Here is a 21,276-nt window from a genome sequence, read left to right on the forward strand (position 1 = left end):
TTTTTTTTTTTTGGTGGCTTGTTTTTGGTGACCATTGTTTTTGACATGGGGTCTCTCTCAGAAGCCCAGCCTAGTTTGTAAGTTACTATATAGCCCAGACTGGCCGCAGATTTGGTAATCCTCCCTTAGCCTCGCATGGGCTAGGATAACAGGGGAGTGTGCCACATACCAGCCTTGAGAAATAAGAGTCTGAAGAGATGTTGCTCAGTGTTTGAAACGGGAGATCTAAAAACATTTTATCAGTTCAACTTCAGACTAAAGTTGAGCACGTATTTACAGCCATGAACCCTGGCCTTGAGCTCTAGACCTTATTAATTATTAATTAATTGAGCTTATTAATTCTCGGAGTATGGGCAACTTGTACAAGTTCATTCTGCCTTAGCTTTCTCATCTGCCATAAAAGTAGTCATTAGAGAATTAAAGAATACAGGAGTAATAGTATTTGGGGGACCGCAATTATCCCCAGTTAGGAAGCTCCTTTCAACACCCTCTGGAGTACAGAGGCTCCTCCAGGATCATCCTGGGGCTCCATGGCGATCAGCTGACCGGTAGACATTGAAGATAGACGTGTTGACTGGACCCTATGCTAAGGGTTTAGCTACGAAGGGCCCTTAAAAATTTAGCTAGAACGAGAAACCACCCCATTGTTACCAGAGTGGTAAAAAGTTTAAATTCACTAATGAATATAATAAATAAATAACCATGACAGTAACTAAAATGCAAAGCAGCTATTTTATATGCTGCTGGAGAGGCACACAGTGGTATTGCTTTCGGAAGGCAGCTTCATATGGAATTAATCTTGTCACCATTTTCAAAGATTCTGCTTGTGTTAGCTAAGATTAATTAAAGCACATGTCACTAAGGAAGCTGAGTTTACATCAAGGCAGCATTACTCATAATTGTTCAAAAGGGAGATTGCTTACATGTTCACCTATTTAAAAAAAAACCAGAAAACATTGTAGCTGGCTCACACAGTAATGACCTCACCATAAGAAGCCAGCTCCTTACACACATGATGATGATGTGCATGAACCTGAAGAGTATTCTGGAAAGCAAAGGAAACCAAAGACATGCTATCAAGTCTAATTCCATGCCACATGGGTCAGCAAAGTACAATAAACATCAGCCACAATTTCAGGACCAGAGAAGAAACTAGATAAGTTACACACAGGTACCTTTTAAGAGTGACAGAAAAGTTTTCTGTTTTATTTGTGGTTGGTATATGTATTTATTCCCCCAAAATCAATCAACTATACTTTTACTATAATACAGTTTTACTTTCTGATTTGTTAGGATATATATGAATACAAATTTTTAAAATATCTCCAGATATGCTGGCACATGCTTATTATCATAAACCCAAGAAATGGGTATTAAGGTCATTTTCTGGTGTTTCAACTCTAGTGGTATGTTTAGATCTTACTGTTATAGAATAACTGGGATCTGCTGGTACCATATTACCCTTTCTGTTGTTGATTTTATTCTTATGCTGGCATTTAGGCATCTGGGTTTGGGATAATTATAGGCCCAGATGTTGATTCCTGAATTTGTCTTGGGTGGGTGGTTTTGCTTTCTCTTTCCTCTCTGGTCTCTGGCCTAAATGGCCAGTGATTCTGGTGACTAGTGAGTCTTCACGTAGCGTAAAATGTCTACTCAGGGCTTTGGGGGCCTGCAAGACCTTTGGGTTTTGAATTCCAACTTTGATTTTGTGGTTCCAAGTATCTGTATGACCTCTGGGGTTCTAGGTACTGCTTGATCTCTGGGATCCTAGTAGGGAATGGCCTCCTGTAAAGAAGAAATTTTCTGCCAAAGTCGTGGGCTGGGATATGGAGCTTAGGGGAGGAGGTACAGTTGGGGGCTGTTAGACCGGCTTTAGGGAAGGTTAGCTGGCAGTGGGCACTGTCTTGCCTCTGGTCAGTAGAACTGGCCTGGTCTCCAGTAAAGCAGAAGTCTTCTGCCAGAGTTGTGGACCAGAATATAGAGCAAGCCCAGGAGAGGGGTGCAGTCCGGAGTTGGTAGGCAGGCTTTAAGGAATGTTAGTGGGTGGTTGGGTGGTGTCTTACATTGGGTCCCTTGAAGCACACCTCCCTTGAAGCAGCCTGAGTTGTAGGCCAGAATATGGAGCCCAGGGGAGGGGAATAAATGGGTATCTTAAACAGTTAAAAATTAATCAGACATTTCACCACATTAAAATAATAGAAGAAGAGGTTTATAACCAGTTCTGGATCTCTTCCCTGGAGAAGACTATTTCTGCTGCTCTCAGGAATCCTTGGTTACCTGTAGTTCCTTGTCTAAGTTGAAGGCCCATGGAGTATGCCCCTTCTGTGCTAGCGTGTCTATTGTTTAGGTCATGTTTAGGTAGCCATATTGATCATCCCTGAAACCATTTGCAATCAAGTAACGTTACATATTCTGAGCAGGTTGTAGATATACATTAAAGAATACATATAGATATGTGTACATGTACATGTTTCTGCAACAAAAATTAAAGAAATAGCGACCATGAATTGGAAAGAGAACTGGGGCTGGGGGATAGATGTGAAGGAGAGGAGGGAGGAAATGAAGAGGAAAGTGATGTAATTATCTTTTAATTTCCAAACAAAAAATTTAAGAGAGGAAATTATAATCATTTTAGAAAGTACAAGAAAATATTTCATGTGTAACACTATGAAAAACATTTTCTTACACATGAGAGTCAAAAGGGAGTAAAACTGGGTGCTGGAGAGACGGCTTAACAGATAAGAGCACTATTTGCAATTACAGAGAACTGTGTCCATTACAGTGACTTACCCCTATCTGTAACTCCACTTCCGCACCTGCTAAAGCCCTCCTCTGGCCTCCTTGGCCACTGCCAACAATAGGAAGGTGTCAAGCCCCACAAATATAGGTATAAATATAGATAATAAATAAAAAGTAAGATGTCATAGGTTTGAGAGGGACCTGTGAGCACGCGGAAGGGAGACATCTGAGGGAATGGAGGGAACAGGGAAAATGATATAACTATATTTTAATTTTTTATTTTTTTTTAAACCAAAAAACATTTTTTTTTCCATTTAAAAAAGTTTTAGGACACATAAAACAAGGCAACATTTATTCCTTCTTCTCGTCTTCTGGCATGGGGTCTGTGGGCGGCTCCTCTACTGTCGCACTGTTGCTCTCTGAGCCAGTATTGCTATCACTGGTCCCTTCCACCTCCATGCTGTCAACCCCTCCTGCCCACTCTCCTTGTCCTCAGGAGTAGATGTGCCTTCTTCACCATTCTGCTGGCTCTCTGTTGTTTCTTCCAGGTGTGTCTCCTCTGTCTCCATAGGGATGCTCTCTTCATCCTTCTTCTCCTCAGCTTTGTTCGTTGCTTGCTCTTCCTCAGGGGCAATGCTGCCCTGACTGCGCTCGGCTTGCTCCACTGCTTCCTTCTCCCGCTCCTCCTGCCTTTTGCGGGCCTGCTCCTCTGCCTGTGCAATTTCGGCTGCGATTTTCTCCATGTCTACTTCCACCTTCAGACCGCATAACCTTTTAAGTTCATTGTTAAAGGAATCCGTGCTTTCCAGGAATTTCCTCTTCTTTTCCTGGTGTCGCTCCTCTATCTGAAGAAGTTCGGCTTCCAGTTTTCGCTGATGAACCATTAAAGACTGGACCTGTCGCTTGAGGACCTGCATTCTGGCTGTTGTGACAACCGACCGCACATCAGGGACCACGCTCTCACTGAGGATCTCACTGATGAGGCGGTGGTTTCTCTGGAAACGGGCGATAGCTGTATGCTTCATTGAAAAGCCGTCATCATAATCATCTGGATCCTCAGCAGGCTGAATGCTCATATAAGGTTCTCCTTTCTCCATGCGAGACTGTCTCTGTCGACTTTCTTCCTCTAACGCAGCTTCGGCACGACTTTTTGCATTAATATATGCAAGGTATGCAGGGGAATTGTGATAGGCCTTCATAGACTCATTGTACTCTATCTTTTCGGCTTCGTATTCGTTTAAATATTCTTGTTTCTCTTCATCAGTGAGATCTCGCCACATGCCACCAATAATCTTGCCAATTTCCCACAACTTTAGGTCAGGGTTGGAAGCCTTTACTTGGTCCCAGACCTTTCTGCTGTACCTCATGTAGGGCATCAGCGGCTTATCTGGTGGCTTTGGAGGCTTTGGAATCGTGATACCAGATGACGCCGTGACCCGGCTGTTGGTGCCCGGGTTCCCTCCCAGCCTGTAGTTGTTGTAGGCGAGATGACTGTATGGATTGTATCCCACAAACCCTGGTGTGCTGGGCATTTGTGTTGCAGGAGCTGGGGTGGGAGGTGGGGCATAAGATGATCTTTTTGACATTTTGGAAGATTAAGTTCTCAGTTCCTTAAGAATGAATCTCAGACACCGCGGGCCGAAAAGGCGCCCGCAGCTCCGGCTTCGCTTCCCTTTTCTATTTTAATTTTTTAAAAGGAGAAAGAAATCACTAAAGATAATGACTAGAAAAAGAACCAAATGATTATGACTCACACAGATGCCTGCATATATATATATATATGATCAAAATTATATGAAGATAAAACATGAATACGGAAATGTTAAAAGGTTGATGCATGTAAATCTCACTGCATTTTGATAACTAATGAAAAACAACTATAATCAGAATATTTTATTGAAATACTGCAGCTATGTGGGTTCTTCGGAAAGCAGATTCTGAAATGTTCCCACAACCTCTTGGAAAATTTTCTAAATATAAGCAACTGTGGAGAATGAAGATAATGGGATTACGCAAAGGAAAATTTTGAATTTAAATGCAATGACAACTGCTCCCCTCAGTCTTAGAGGGAGGGCTGACAATAGAAGGACCTCTCAGACTTGCTCCAGCTTGACCTGAAGGACTATATGCATGCTTTTTGTTCTATAACTAAAACCCTGAAACTGTGTAACTTGTTTTGTGGTGGGAGAACACATGCTTGTGAGTGTGCAGGAAGGAGCCAGGAAACACCCTTGGGTGCCCCTCCTTAAGTGCCTTCCAGCAGGTTCTCTCAGGGACCTCAGGCTCTAAGCAGACTAGCTGGTCAGCCATCGAGACCCCAGCTTCAGTCCAGCTCAATCTTACCAGAAGTGGAATGAGAAGTACGTGCCAGCATGTCCAACTTGAAAACCTAATAAAACAAAATAAACCTTTGGTTCCTTGGGGGTCAAATCCAGGCTCTCCTACTTGCACTGTGGGCATGGTAAGCTCTCTACATGTTGAGTCTAGCCTTTGACGCTGATTGCTTCCATTGAAAAGGAGCTCCGTTATGTTCAAGATTCTGATTCAAGGTCTGCATCAGGTGGTGGCCTTCTTACTGGCAGTTTCAAGGTAGCCCAAGATGCCATGGGATGAAAGAGAACAAAACTGTGGGTGCAAATATTCTTGTATTCTTTCTCCTTGGAATGTCACTAGGGGATCCTATTCTATCACTATTCTAACACTACCCTCTAAACACTAGAGTGGAATTAAGTTTCCAGTCATTTGAATGCTTCACAATGATAATTAAATGTCTTCATATGACTCTCTGGGGACACTCTCTTATCCTATTCAAACCATAGCAGGCACTGTAGGCACCTCTTTGTACTCATAAAGCAAACAACATCAAATCCTTTCTGGAGGGGTATAGGTTCTTTAGCTGGGTAGGTGTTTAAGTTTCTCTTTTTGTAGCCTGCAGAGTACCTGCCCACATCAAAGGCACTAGCTCATAGGGGTAAAGACTCCTTGTAGGCTCCAGCTCAACGTTCCCATGTTCAGTGAGTGGTGTGGGTGTTGTCCTCAGCAATGGGGCCCACAGTCAGTTTGTGGGGAGCAACCCACTGACTAAGCAATAGCCTGGGCTGTCCGTCTCCTGTCACCAAATGAGTCCTCCAGAACTGGGAATCGGTTGCATTCAGTTGAGTTGTTGGCCAAGAGAGATCCAATGGAAATCCCCATACTACTTTTCTGTATTACTTTCTGTCGCTGGAGTTCTGCCATGGGTGTGAAGGGTCACCAACACATAGTCCCACCACTCTGAACTCTGCAAGGCCTTCCCCACCATGATGCACCATACTCTTTGAAACAGTGAACCAATAATTCCTTTTTCCTGTAAGTAGTTTCTGTTGAGTACTTTATTCATGACAATGCAAAAAAGTAACTACGTATACATACTCTACAAGCACATACTCTCATTTTCTTACAGCTTCCTATCATAAACTCTGTATGTACACATGTGTGCATCTGTATACATGCATGCGTCTGGATCCTATATTTATATTTGTAGCGAAGAATTCTTTTTCTCTCTGTCTCTGTCTCTCTCTCTCTCTCTCTCTCTTTTTTGAGACAGGGTTTCTCTGTGGTTTTGGAGCCTGTCCTGGAACTAGCTCTGTAGACCAGGCTGGTCTCGAACTCACAGAGATCCTCCTGCCTCTGCCTCCCGAGTCTCTCTCTCTCTCTCAATGCTAAATTAACACAGCATCTGAGTGTCTTGTGGACTTAACACATCTCAGGTGGAACTTCCTTTTAACTTGTACTTTCCAAACCCTGTCCCATTCCATCCTTTTTCCATCCTTCCAAAACACTGGAGTCACCTTTAATCCTCATTTTCTCATGCTCCTGTTCAATTCATCAACAAATTTTACAATATCTAATTTCAAACCCTGATTTTTGTTCCACTGCCCAGTACCTCCCTCCTCAGAGCTGTGGTCACCTTTTTCCTGGATTACTCTCTGGCACACTCTCACAGTGAATCTGCCACCCGTTCTGTTCTCAATCAGAAACCAAAGCAATACTTCCCAAATGATAGCCAAGCCGATATCACCAGTGACTTCAGAACCTTCCAGTTACGTTCATCTGATTCAGCAAAAAAAGCCCCACTCCCTAAAATGCCCTATGATGCCTGAAGTAACCTGTACCCTTGAACGTCTCTGTCCTCAGCTGTCACTGCTTTCCTTTCTGTCCTCCAACCATGCTTGTCTCTTTCCCATCTACCAAGCACAACATGCCCTTGCTTCTACCACACCCCAAAACTCCTTTCACCAGGACTGTAATGTCTACCTTCTTTATGTCAGACATTTACTTATCACCAAAGGATGAAGGATCCCAAGACCACCTACTTAATGTTTTATAATGTCCTTTTATTCTTGCTGTCCTCAGTCAAGTGGGCTTCACAAACATCACCAGTGTAGGAAAATGCAGAGATAAAGACCTATACATGAATATATACATATATATATGTATATATATATTATATTACAGATATCACTATAGTTACTACTATATTATTTGCATTCTGAAACATAAAGCCATATATTAATAAGCTTATCTGTACATGCTGTTCACTTTTAAATTCTTAGTCTACAACAATTACAGACAAATAGTTGAGGCTAAAAATATTTAATGAATTAATGTTATGTTTTTATAATTTAGAAGATAGAATATTTTATTATTTGAAAACCTATCTTGTAATTAACACAAGCCCTCCTCTTGAACTTCCGTCCTTTTATACTCAGATTCAAGAAGAAAACACTTGATCTTAATTCCTTGATTTGGCAACTTCATGAATGACCATCATACAGTTGCTTCATTTCAAAGTAATGAGGTAGAATTGATAGCTGATATCTTAGAATGATTCTCCATGAGGACTATGTCATAAGACAATACATAGTTTTCCTTACTAGGACACATGTTCGTGTCTTGGTGTATATTTAGATAGTGGAATCCCTTTGAAACTGGTGGGAGGTCTGTGGGCCAAATATATTCATAAGAAATGAAAGGATACGGCACAGTATAGGCAAGCTGTGGAAAAATATCTTTTAGCTTGCTGTCACCTCATCAGTCAGTGTAGACTTATTTTAACTTTTGTATTGGGCAAACCGAACAGAGAAATACCATATATAGTAATATTCCCATTTTCTTACCCTGTGTCTGTAAATGATTCTTCTTCATTTGAGTTACTCAATGAAGTAGGAAAAAAATGTGGAATATTTTACTTAAATTCTACTATACTTAATATTGCAGAAAAAAATTTCAAAAGCAATAAAATCTTGGGAAAATCTAGAGGTTTTCTTGCAGCTTCAATTGAAGATATCACTTGGTCAGGTTACTTTGGGGTTAAGGTGGATTTTTATTTGTTTAGTTGGTTGGGTTTGCTTTCACTATTTTGCTTTTGCTTTTGCTTTTTTAAAGATAGCGAGAGGTTTGTTCTGATACCAACTATTATTTTAGCCTCAAAACTTAGCATTTTTAGGCAATTTAGTAAAAAATACTTAACATTTCCCATACCACATCTATGTTCTCATTCACACTTCTTGGTATGTTTTTATAGACACAGCCATTTGTGAAATGGAGATGACTTTGCTTTGTTTCCCGAGTCTTTGCTGACTGACACTGCCAGACAGTGTCTCAGGCATATTCCTTGTTTTCTGGACTCATGTATGCATAAGAAAAATTTCACTAAAGTAGCTGTGATTCTCTCTCAGAACTTACCACTTGCCATCTTAGGCTTCTGATCTCCACTGGGTTTCTGCCTCAACAGAGTTAGAATCTGCGCCCTCCATCACTTACCTCTCCACAGCAGATCTCTGTTCAAGACCGAATTGCATTTTGAAATGTCTGGTAAATGCTGGGTAAGTTGCTAAACCCTTGGCACAGATGAGTGCAATTGCTGAACAAGATGCCCAATTACTAGTGGGAAGGTGGATTCATGGTCAAAAGGCATGTGTGGGAAATTGAGGAGAGTATCTTCCCTTCCTAAAGATTCCATGATCAATCAGCAAAAAGCCAAACATATCCCCAAGTCAGACTGTTCTGGGAACTCTTTTATATTCTTTTTTCTTTATAATAAGCACAAGACCACATTATCCTGCTCAAACCCTAAGAGCCCCATAATCCAAATGAGTCACAAGAACTTTGATGGCACTCGTTAGCATTGTCGTTCTGGGCCTGAGCAAAGGCACCAATAGTTCTCTGATGACACAAAGCTGTCTTCACAGGTTCATTTCTCATATGAAGGCACAGCCAGTATCCTCTGGACTGTCTTGATAATAACGGAAGGCAGGAAAACAGCTTCATAATGCTATCCACACTAGCATTTTGTTTCTCTTATGCCTTTGTACACATTTCAGTGTCCATAGAAATTCTAATATTTTATTTTATATTACAACAGGCACCCTTAGCTAAATAAAAATTCAGAAAAATTATTAGAGCCATTCTCAACTATTCCAATCAACAAAAGACTCCCACATCTCTGCTGAGTGCACCAATGTTAATGAATGCATGTGACATCATTCCTAAAGTCTAGTTTGATCTGTAGGTTTATGTCATTATAATTCAGTAATAGTTCCCAATTTTTTATTGCACCCGCTTACTGCCCCTGGCTCACACACTCCCACTCTGGGGTCTTTTGGAACTGAAGTCTAATTTAGCTCTAGATGCAGTAACTGCTGCCAGCAGTCTGTCACGAGGTGGGTTAGCAATGTCCTATGAGGCAGGACTACCTGAGAGGCCATAACAGGCCCTTTAGAAAAGAAACTGTCATCCTTGGATGAGGAGAGGAGACAAGGGCTACTAAAACTGACATATGAAGCTTGGAGCATGTGTGAGTTCAAGGTTTCGGTAGCAACAGAATTGGCCAACAGATTTCTATCCAAGTTTTGAGAATCCTAGTCTTTTCCAAGATTTTGACTTTTACATAAGAAAATTCAATCTTATAATACTTTTATAATTAGGCTTTATTCTTTACTTCCAGAGAACTCAAAAAGGCAGCTACTAGCTTTAAAGTATCCCATACAAACAAAACCCCACACCCTGTATGTACATAAACACATTCACCACGATTTCTCTTAAGATTCTTCCCACAGGAGTTGTTTTAGTTTGCATTTCTGTAGCTGTGATAAAAACACTGGATCCAACTTATCAAGCAAGGGGGATTTTGGCTCACCCTACTAAAAGCCAGGGGAGCACCCAAGGATAAAGTAGGTCCAGTATCAGCCACTGCATCTAGCAATGGACGGCTTTGGTGTTCTATGGGAGGTGGTGTCCTTCACCCCGAGATGCACAGGACGTGAGAACCGCACAGAGAGAGCGCCAGTAGAGCCAAGGGCTGTGCTGGTACTTGGAGCCGAGCTGGCAGGTGAGCCACAGAATACACACACCTTTTGTCTTGCCCATGCTTTTATGATGTGAGTGACACTGAGGTGGGAGCAACTTCCAAGCTCTCAAACTTCTCCATAAACCAGCCTGAGTATAAGTCTGAAGAGTATAACAAGGGAACTCTGGGAGACGCAGACCAAGCTTAGCACAATTGATGAATTCTGAAGTCACCATATTATCCCTCCGAGATTATCGTCTCCTTGTTCCCTTTACTGTCTCACTTAAACTTACAGCAGTCCACCCTCTCCTTCTGTCAAGTGGAAGTCCTCATTCATTCCACTTACTCAAAGATCTTTGAGGGGAAATGTTTACAAACTCACATGTCTAATCTCCTCAAGCTTAAACTTAGCAAAGTCACCCTATCTTATATGCATGTGTATGTGTGTATATAGATATATGTATATGTTATGTACATATAAATATATAGTATATACCTACCACATATATGTTGTGAAATCAAGTCTTTGGGGTTTTGAAATAACATTAATATTTCATAATTCAAAATTTCCTTTGAAAACCAAAATTATCTAAGACTGTTAACTCATTAACAAAAATAATATATAGTGATTCTATGACACTGGATAACAATGTATTTCTGCAAATCTGCATCAATTAGGTTTAAGCTGAGTTGAAAAGACCCTGTGTTAGGGCTGGTGATGTCGTTCAGGGGACAGAGTGCTCACCTTGCATACCTGCAGCAGTGGTTCAGTCCCCAGCACTGTATACAATGGGCAGAGTGGAGCGTACCTATAATCCTAGCCCTTGGGAGGCCTATGAAGGAGGATCAAAAACTAAATGTCATCCTCAGAGCTACACAGTGAGTTCAAGGCCATCTTGATTTACTTAAGATCTTGCGCCAAAGGGGGGGAAAAAAAACCTGTATAGTATTTCTTTTCTATCTTTTTCTTCACTTGAATATAATTATATACAGAAGAATGACAAGGACATAATATATCATATCAGCTGTCCTTTGTGGTGACTCTTTGTTAAAGAGTTTCTGATGTGAAGTTATTATTATCTAGAATTCTACTTTATTAAAGTGACTTTGAAAATGGTTTCAGAATCTTATAACATTGCATCTTTGATAATTTCACTTATATTTGACATTTTCTAATTTAAAAAAATAACTTCACTCTTTGATGATTCACTTAGCTCTTCATACAAAATAACCTTTGTCTAAATTAATTGTGTGAACTCATGGCCTCATGCCACCACCCACTCATGAATGCACAAAAATTAACCAATAAAGTGGAATCCACATTCCTCCTCACTCCATATCCTGCCACTGTGCCTGTGGGCAACAGTTCCAAAAGACAAAACTCTAACACAGTCCATGTTTAGTCTGATCTACTCCTGAGTCTCCTTTTTGTATACCTGCATGCTCAGCTAAATCAAGTCCTTAGCCCTCTCCAATTACATGACACGGATTCTCAGTGTTACTGGCATCTGAAGTAGAAGCTCTTTCGCAATAAAAGTTTTCAGTAAACTGGCTAAAAAGATAGCTCAGTCAGAGCAGAGTTCACCTCACAGTCATAAGGACCTATATCAAGATCCCATCACTCGCATAAAAACCTGAGAGCAGCCGGGCGGTGGGGGTGCACGCCTTTAATCCCAGCACTCAGGAGGCAGAGGCAGGCGGATCTCTGGGAGTTTGAGGCCAGCCTGGTCTACAAGAGCTAGTTCCGGACCGGGCACCAAAGCTACAGAGAAACCCTGTCTCGAAAAACCAAAAAAAACCTGAGAGCATAAGTAGGTGCATCTGGAACCCCATCTCTGGGGAGATATGCCAGGCTGGTCCCTGATGTTCTCTGATCAGGTGGCATATACAAATTGGTAAGTTTCAGGTTTAGGGAGAGACTCTGTCTCAAAAGATGAAGTAAACTGAAAATATTGGCTTACTCCTTTAATTCTAGAACTCTGAAGGGAGAGACAGGTATATCTCTGTGAATGTGAGGCCACACTGGCCTACCTAGCAAGTTCCAGGCCAGTCAGAAGCACATAGTAAGACCTTGGCAGAAAGAAAGAAAGAAAGAAAGAAAGAAAGAGAGAGAGAGAGAGAGGAAGGAAGGGAGGAAGGGGAAGAAAGAAATAGATAAAAAGAAAGATATAAATTTAAGAAGACAGGAGGGTAAAGGTATTGACCACCAAGCCTGATTTTAGAAAACACTAGTACATGCATCCCAGTCCTAGAAATCTAGGTTTAATCTATCTGAGATGGAGCCTGGACTTGGGCATTTCTCTAACCTCAGGGGGTCATTTCAATGCATAGTTAAAACTGGTAGAGTAAGGTAAGCAATCCTCTCCACACAAATTCCATGGCCCTCATCTCCGTCCCTCCTGCCCCTGCCGGCCCCGCCAGCTAGTAATTCACCTCTACAATAAAACAAGACTTGACCAGCGGCCCCAGCTCCCCAGGAGGCTCAGTTCACACTAGACCCTGTAGAACTCCTTCGAAAATTCTCGTGGCCCACATTGGGTGGTACTCACTGGACAGTGCTGAGCCCAAACTCCTCCCCCTCGTGGTTTCATTACCCACCATCACACCCACCTGGAGCCCCAGGGTCCATCGCCAGTCTCTGCGCAAGCCTCCACTTCAACTCGGGTTTTCCCTTCACCAAGGCTTCTCTCCTGGCCTCTCACGGTACAAAGCTTCATCTACTCTCCATGAAGCTGTCGGTCTTATAGTGGTCAGACTGCTCATACCATTTTCACATGGAAGACTCTTCCACATTATCAAGTTTGGCTGCCAGCGGGAGTTGGAGCCTTGAGCCCCTCAGGGCCATGGAATCTGCGTGATGACGCTAAGGGAGTTCTTACTGGAAGGTTTCACCCGGTTGATGTTGATATCTTATTCATCGCAGGTGATTCTTTGACCCTCGAGAGCCAGCGTCAATTGTCCCGGGAAAGCAAAGTTTTCACTCCCACAGATTCTCAATACAAAATATCAAATAAATGTCCTGATAGAGTCTTTGTAGCCCTCTGGAACTTCATAAGCCAGACAGACCTCCATCAGGTGCACCTCTCTCAACAAGCTCTGACTTTTCAAACTCCCATAAAAGTTTCTTAAGCTCTGAGAACTCAATATGCTTTATCAGCTCAAATCTCCACAATCCGTTCACACTCTTTCCAAAAACAACATGCTGAGGCCCATCACAACAATATCCGACCCTCTGTTACCACGTGCTACCCTAGTTTGGTTCTCAGTTGGGCGATAAAACACTGACCAAAACCAACGTGGGACAGGAAAGGGTTTGCTTTAGCTTACCAGTTACAGTCCATCACTGTGGCAAGCTGATGGAGAAATTGAAGATCGTGCAGGAAATGTTTCTTGACTTGCCCTCCACGGCTTGCTCAGTTTCCTTTCTTACACAGCCCAGGACCATCTGCTCACGGGTAGGACTGCCTACAGTGGGCGGGGCCCTCTCATATCGACCGTTAATCAAGAAAATGTCTCACAGACGTGCTCACAGGCCAGCCTGATGGAAGGAAAAACTGACTCAGTTGAGATTCCGTCTGCACAGTTGATCCTGGTTTATAACAAGATGACCCAAACCACTCAGTACACCTTCACAATCCAATAGTTTTAGGTTTTCTCTGTTTACAGTGTCTGTATGGTCATCAATATTATTACACTTTATCAATATTATTACACTTTATAACAAATACGTAAGATTTTTCTGGTACACATTATTAATCTGCACAAATAAAATATAATTTATCTACTTTTTTGATGTAATTAAAATTCCAAACACTGGGTATGTGCTTTACCTGATTCTAAGTGTGGGGGGAAAACATTCTGTACAAAAGGCAGAGGTCTCCTGTTTGAATTCCCAGAGAATTTCATGACTGAATCTTAAATCAGATCAAGCACACGAGCAGGAACCATGAGCATTGCATAACATGATACAAAACTAACTTTGCTGTCTGCTTTTAACTATAAAGTTTACCTTGCCAGTATGAAATGCCTCACTAACCTCTTGAACATCTCATTCTTACAATAAGGGTTTCTTCACATCATTGCTCAAACTTCTTGAACGCTGTATTCTTCAGAACTCTGGGGTTAAAGTTCACTGTTTCAAAGGTCATATTCTGATTTAAAGCTTTTGTTGCTAATTTTAAAACCCTCAGGCCCATAATAATGCCCAGCATTGCTGGAGGATAACGGTCCCAACAATCTTAAGAGACAGCTATTATTATTATTTACATCCTTATCACCATCGTCATCACCGTTACTCTTATATCCATATTGCAGAATAGCAAGTGGAACAACAAGGAAGTTAGCCAGTGTGTCCAAAATCGCGCAGTTCCTAACAGGGGGAGCTAAAGCCAGGCAGTGAAGCTCCAGGGATGCCACACCTGTCCCCTTTGTGACACTGCCTCCACTCACATCCATCCAGCGCCATCTCTGAGTAACATGTGCCAGGGTCTAATGATGACCTACAGCTTTGGTATGTTAAAAGGTGGACTGAGAAGGGCCGTAGAAAGCCTCTTTTAGAAATGCTACCCGTTATTCTGAGCACTTAGGACGTTATCACCTGTTGTTGACTGATGCTAAAAGTGACTGAGCAATTGTCCCTGACTCCAAGTAGACACTCTCTTGATGAAGAATCAAGTCCCACACAAAGGGACTTTGCAGCCTTTGTGAAATAAACAGGATAGCCCCTGGGGATGCATGGACACAGGAGCAGAGATCCTGCCTGCCTTTGTTGGGGTCTCCTGGGTCTGTATTGCTTAATGCATGACATGCCTAAAAATTTGAAAAAATCACTGTGGGTGTAAGAAAAGTCATTTCTCTTTCCCTTTAATTTCTCTCTCCAACTCTTCTTCCTAAGTATTGGCATCTTCTTTGCTTCCTTTTTACTAATTTATTGGGGTTATTCTTATTCCTAAAAATCTAAGTGGCATTTATTTCTGAAAGTCCAAAACATCTTTTTTTCTTTCTTTAATGGATTTCTTTGGAGAGGAGACAAAAAAGAGTTTAGTGTTATCGCTGGGGACAAACTGTATCCTCATCAATATTCTAAGAGACAATTTGGGTTGGTATGGGAGGTTCCTGTGTGCAAGCTGCTGTAGCAATTATTTTTAAATATGTCTACAAAAAAATACCATGGGAAAAAATCTTTCTGAACAGTATTTGAAGAATAGCAAAGAAAATTTTTCTAGAATATTTATTTCAAACAAACATCCCCAATAGGATAAACAATAAGGAAGTGTTTAATCAAAACCAGTAACTAGAAACACAAATATTTTTAGAAAAAAACAAAACCTCCAGACCCAGTTTTATTTGAACTTGTTTTCTTGGATTGCCAAATTCAATTTTTATTTTCAGAGAATATCAAATTGATAGCAAAAATCAAAGGCAGTCTTGTCTGTAATTAAAGTTTGTTTTGACACATCTCGTTTTACTTAGGACTCTTATAGTTGGAAATTACCCAATTATTTTGGTCAAATGCACATTCAAATATTATGGCTTGATACTTCTCTGCTTGTTCTTATCACAGCCAATAAAAGGCCATTATTATGATCACTAAAGATAGAGCAGATATAATGGAAATCCATACATCTCAACACTTTGTTTAGAAACATATTTAGGACATTATGAAATTTAGTCAGTAATTAAAAAAAAACAATGAAAAAATGATATGTTATGTCTGATGATTTTCTTCTTTATTTCTTTTTGACTGTCTTAAATTACTCATTGGGTGTGAATTTAACAAGCATTATCTGTATCAGCAATAACAGTGGAGGTGGTGAGGACTGAGTCTTCTCCTGACTTCACAGTGACAGCCACAAATACCATGATGGAACTTGTGACTATTTTGAGACTATGGCACTCGAGACCTGCAAATGTCAGCCCACAAATCTTTCTGTGCTTGTTAACGCTGTGATGGACCAGGCTTGGCATAAGTTGTACCCATAGGAAATGGCTGTTTACGGCCACCACAACTGACGTGAATCCTGTATATGACATAACCTTGATAGGCCTTGTATCCAAGATCATGCATTTTATCCAGCCAAGTGCAGTGGGGGTCCCATGCAGTACAAAGAACTAGCAGAACTGCCTACAGTGTATCCTCAGAGGATAAGTGACAGATGTATAGCTTGGTCTATTTGTGGGATTCCTGGTAGTGGGAGCAGGGTGGTCCCTGGTGCTATGACTGGCTGGTTCTTGCACTGGACCGCATAAATATAGGGGGAAGTATTTTGTCATACAACATCTTGATATGCAGTGCTGTGTTGATGCCCATAGGAGGTCTACTCCTTCCTAAGTGAATATAGAGGAGGGGTAAATGGAGTGAAGGCACAGAGGAGAGGGGAAGGAATAGGAAGAAATAAGGGAGTTGTAGTTGGGATGTGAAATAAATAGTTAATAAGAGAAAAGAAAAAAACCCAGTGGACACGGATTTATTTAAATAACTGGTATTTCTGTCAGCCTGGGAACCTAAGTGATGATGTGGGTGGTCTCTGCTCCCCACCCCATAAGAACTATATATAGTGACTGAGAATAAACCTTGTTTTACTGGAGAGAGAGAGAGAGAGAGAGAGAGAGAGAGAGAGAGAGAAGACATTGGCTCTTTTCACATTCCATATTTCTGAATGCAGTACCCCTTGCAACAATAATCTTGTCAGTATTATGAAGCCCTGGAAGTAGTTTGAGGCCAGTGGCAGTATTGAGCTGTGATGAATTACACACACACACATACACACACACACACACACACACACACACACATATATATATATATATATATATATATATATATATATATATATAAAGCAGGCATGGCACTTCCTCACAGAATGAATATGAGATGGAAAGAAGAGAAAGAACTGAAAGGGGTTGGTCCTAAGAATAGAGGATGATGGAGTTGACATCAACTGAGACAGAGAAAGCCATGAATGGAACTGATACATATGGGAAGAGAAGAGGTCCAGTTATAGGGATGTTGACTTTGAAATTTCTATTAGAGATCTAGATGCAGATGTGGAAGAGGTAGTTGAATGAATATAAAAGTTTTCAGTAAGAGTGATCTAGACAAGTTTAAAAACTAGTACCTTAAAATGTAGAGCTCGATAAAAATCAATTTAAAAAAAAAAAACTAGTAGCTTAGCCAGGTGTGATGACTTATGCCTCAATACCAGTACTTTCCAGGCTTACAGAAGAATTTGTTGTGAGTTCAGGGCCACCCTTACCTTTAATGAAGTTCTAGACCAGCTTGGGATAGAGAGTGAAGACTTGTTCAAAAACCAAACTAAAACAATCACATTAAAAAGTCATCCCATGTGAACGGCCTCCAAATTCACAAAAGTACATAGAGTTAGGAAGGATGACAAGGACAGAGCACAGGGTGAACCATTTGGGACCTTGATGATTCAGGGAGCAATTGATGAACTGTTAAAGGAAAACAAGGACATCCACTACTACATGCTGAAAATGAACAATGAAGGAAAATCTGCAGGAGTGTGAGGGTTGGAAGCCAGGTAAATGAGCGTTATGGGGAAGTACCTCAGAAAAGAGAGGACCTAACCTTTGTGCTTTGCAATGAAAATGTTACCAATGATGTTAATGAGGCTAAAGTAGAAAAGCCAAAGAAAAACTTTAACAATTGAAGCAGTCATCACATGGCTTATTTTAGTTTACAGTAGGCAGAAAAGTAGCCACCCCAAGACATCCCTTCCTTAGTCCTCATACTATGCAACACTGAAAAGAGGAATTAAAGTTATAGGTAGAATCTAATTAGCTGGACTCTAAAGAAAAAGATTATGATAAATTGCCCACATGATCCAATGCATTCAAACAGTACTTGAAAGTGGAAGAGGAAAGAACAGGTGATGAAAAATGGGAAGGAGTCTATCTGCTATGGATAATTTTGAGTGAGGAACAGGTCATGATAGGAGAATTGGGTGGCATCTAGCAAGTGGAAAAGCAAGGGAACATTTTTTCTCTAGAACCTTTGAAAAAATAACACAACTCTGCCAACTCTATAATTTTAGCCCAGTTAAACCCTAAACTCCAGACTTATGTAACTATAAAATAATAAATAGTTATTTCTCAAGCTACTAATATTGTGCTAATTTGTTATAATAGCAATAGAAAACTAGAAAGAAAGAACTCTTAATTGTAGCATGATTTTGCCTTAATTTTAAGCCTTTATGTATTAATGGCCACTGTAATAAAACTGAAAATATATTTGATGGATTAGTGTGCCCAAAATTAATCATCCATAATCCACCTACCAACAGTGCAAACTTACATGAAACTTATGCAGAACAATGAAAAGACTAGCATGAAGACAATCTAAAACAAATGTTCAATGAAAATTCAAAGCACAGATTTGAGAGAGAGACAGAGAGCAATTGACAATAGTTTGCTCAGGTTCACAGGACCATCTAAAGGGCCACAGGGAGTGAGAAGAGCCCAAAAAGGAGTTTTTCTTGGCATTTTTACATTTGCTTCTTTGTTTCTGTGTATGATGCGTGGGAGGAAGGACATGCCACAGAGTGTGGTCCTGATCTTGAGAGGTCTTGGGGAGGTAATCACAGCTGTTGTGTTTTTGAGATGACTGTGGTTCTGTCATCCTTCAATGATTGAGTTCCAAAACACAGGAGTGAAAACAAAATACATCAGAAGAGAAAATCCAGTTGGATAAGGGTAAGACATCTTAATCTGTGAAACAAACTAAATTGTGGGGGAAAAAGCATGGAAGCCCGCGAGACTGAAGCTGATGCAAGAACAAAGCAAGTGGAAAACTTGACTTTTAAAGTCTTCGACAGCATAATCTCCATGGGATTCCCCTGTCTTGAAACCATCATCATCTGCCACTAATTTAGAGTGTGAAGGACTCATGGGCTTGAGATCTCTATGTCTAATCAGTCACTAACACCAATTTCTGCCAGTAGCCAACCATCCCAATACTGTCAGCGGCTTCTGCAGGTGGAGCCAACACCACTTCTTCCTTGGTTTATTGCAAAGCTTCCCAACTTCTTTCCTGGCTCTCATTGTTTCCTTTCCAGTTTCCACCATTCAAGCTCTCCCTCGAGGCCTGAGAGCATAAATCAGATCATGCACCTCCAGTTAAACACTCCACTGCCTTCCAAGGCTTTGCTTGAAATGCAAACCTCTTTCCTGTCTTCAACCTAGAAGTCAATTTGTAAACATAATAAACTTATAATACGCCCTTGCAACACAACAGTTTTCGTAGACCGAGCCGTTAGTGTACCTTTTACCTGCCCGGAGCACATTTTTCCATCCCCCGCTCCTTATCCACTGGCCTTCACTAACTTTACACAGGCTTCAGATCTCAAATACAAACAAGACTGTCTAGAGGTATTCTTCCTGGATTTCTGGAACTGAGTCAAAGGACACTTTATGGGCCCCCAAACAAATAAATTGTATTGTAGTTGCAGGTGTGTGTAAGTGTGTGTGTTTTCCAGTCTCCACAAACAAACTCTTAGCACTGTGGATAGAATAACTTCATCATGAAGAGCAACTTAACTGTTACATCAAGCAAAATACCTGGCATGTAATAAGTTCTCCATAATTTTTCCATTCAAATGGGAGAAAATATGTATCTGTAAAAGACAGAAACAAGAGGTATAAATCTCACACTGTTTTTCAACTCAAATCAAATGCCAGTTTTGTTTATTAGAATAAGCTGTTAAGGCAGAAAGTTTGGGTAGAACGCCATTTTCACAACCCTAGAACCTGAGAGATCCAAATATCCCAATCCAGGTGGACACACTGTTAGGGATGAGTTACATTCTGTTCATGGACAGTTGCCCTTCTTAATGCATTCACATGGTGGAAGGGACAGGGCATTTTCTGGCGTCTGTTTTGTAAGGATACTAATTGCATTCATGAATTAGTTCTGAACCAGTTACTCCTCAATGCTTTTTTCTCCTAATAACATCACATTGGAGTCTAGGATTAGCACACGATATGTAGAAAAATCAAACAATCAGTCCTACCATTATGTAATTAGTTAAAATTTACCTTAAGAAATTATAAATTTCAAGGTCTGCAAAGAATTGTGCTGGGATTTTGATGGGGAATGCATTCAATGTATAGATTGCTTTTGGTAGGATTGCTATTTTTATTATGTTGATCCTACCTATCCAAGAGCAAGGGAGATCTTTATATTTTCTGGTATCTTCTTCGGTTTCTTTCTTCAAAGACTTAAAGTTCTTGTTGAATAGGAATTTCACTTCTTTGGATAGTGTTACCCCAAGATATTTTATGTTCTTTGTGGCTACTGTGAAAGGTGCTGTTTCTCCTTTATCAGCTTCTTTATCATCTGTGTATAGGAGGACTACTGATTTTTCTGAGTTGATCTTGTATCCTGCCACATCACTGAAGGTATTTATCAGCTGTAGTTCTCTGGTAGAGTTTTGAGGGTAACATATGTGTGTGTGTGTGTGTGTGTGTGTGTGTGTGTGTGTGTGCGTATTATCAAATCATATGCAAATAACAAAAGTTTGACTTCTTCCTTTCCAATTTGAATCCCCTTGATCTCCTTTTGTTGTCTTATTGCTATTGCTAGAACTTCAAGAACTATGTTGAAAAGATAAGGAGAGAGTGGACAGCCTTGTCTTGTTCCAGATTTTAGTGGAATCGCTTTGAGTTTCTCTCCATTTAATTTAATGTTGGCTGTCAGCTTGATGTATATTGCTTTTATTATAATTAGATATGTTCCTTGTATCCCTGATCACTCCAACACCTTTATCATAAAGGGGTGTTGGATTTTGTCGAATGCTTTTTCAGCATCTAATGAAATGATCATATGATTTTTTTTCTTTCAGTTTATTTATATGATGGATTACACATCAAGCTCTATTACAGAGCTACTGCAAAAAAAAAACAGCTTGGTCCTGGCATAAAAACAGAGAGGGTGACTAATGGAATCGAATCAAAACCTGGATATTAATCCACACACCTATAAACATCTGATTTTTGACAAAGAAGCTATAATTATACAGTGGGGAAAAAAGAAAGCATCTTCAACAAGTGGTGCTGGCATAACTGTATGCTGACATGGAGAAGAATGAAAATAGATCCATATCTCTCCCCATGCACAAAACTCAAGTCCAAATTAAAGACCTCAATATAATACACTGAGCCTGATAGAAGAGAGAGTGGGAAGTTGT

General features: G+C 40.6%; 1 protein-coding gene across 1 annotated transcript; it reads right to left on the minus strand.

Annotated features, from left to right (window-relative positions):
* Positions 1-3,027: 3,027 nt before the first annotated feature.
* On the minus strand, positions 3,028-4,340 carry LOC121449479 (SWI/SNF-related matrix-associated actin-dependent regulator of chromatin subfamily E member 1-like). Its single transcript, XM_041653942.1, has one exon. It carries the CDS (start codon positions 4,323-4,325, stop codon positions 3,138-3,140), a length of 1,188 nt encoding a protein of 395 aa, XP_041509876.1. The 5' UTR covers positions 4,326-4,340; the 3' UTR covers positions 3,028-3,137.
* Positions 4,341-21,276: the final 16,936 nt, after the last annotated feature.

Source organism: Microtus oregoni, unplaced genomic scaffold (assembly GCF_018167655.1).
Source record: "Microtus oregoni isolate MIOR12 unplaced genomic scaffold, Mior012 000000F_ref0000247, whole genome shotgun sequence".
NCBI lineage: Eukaryota > Metazoa > Chordata > Mammalia > Rodentia > Cricetidae > Microtus > Microtus oregoni.

Coding starts and splice junctions, on each gene's coding strand:
- LOC121449479 (XM_041653942.1), bottom strand. CDS start 4,325: ATGTCAAAAAGATCATCTTATGCCCCACCTCCCACCCCAGCTCCTGCA.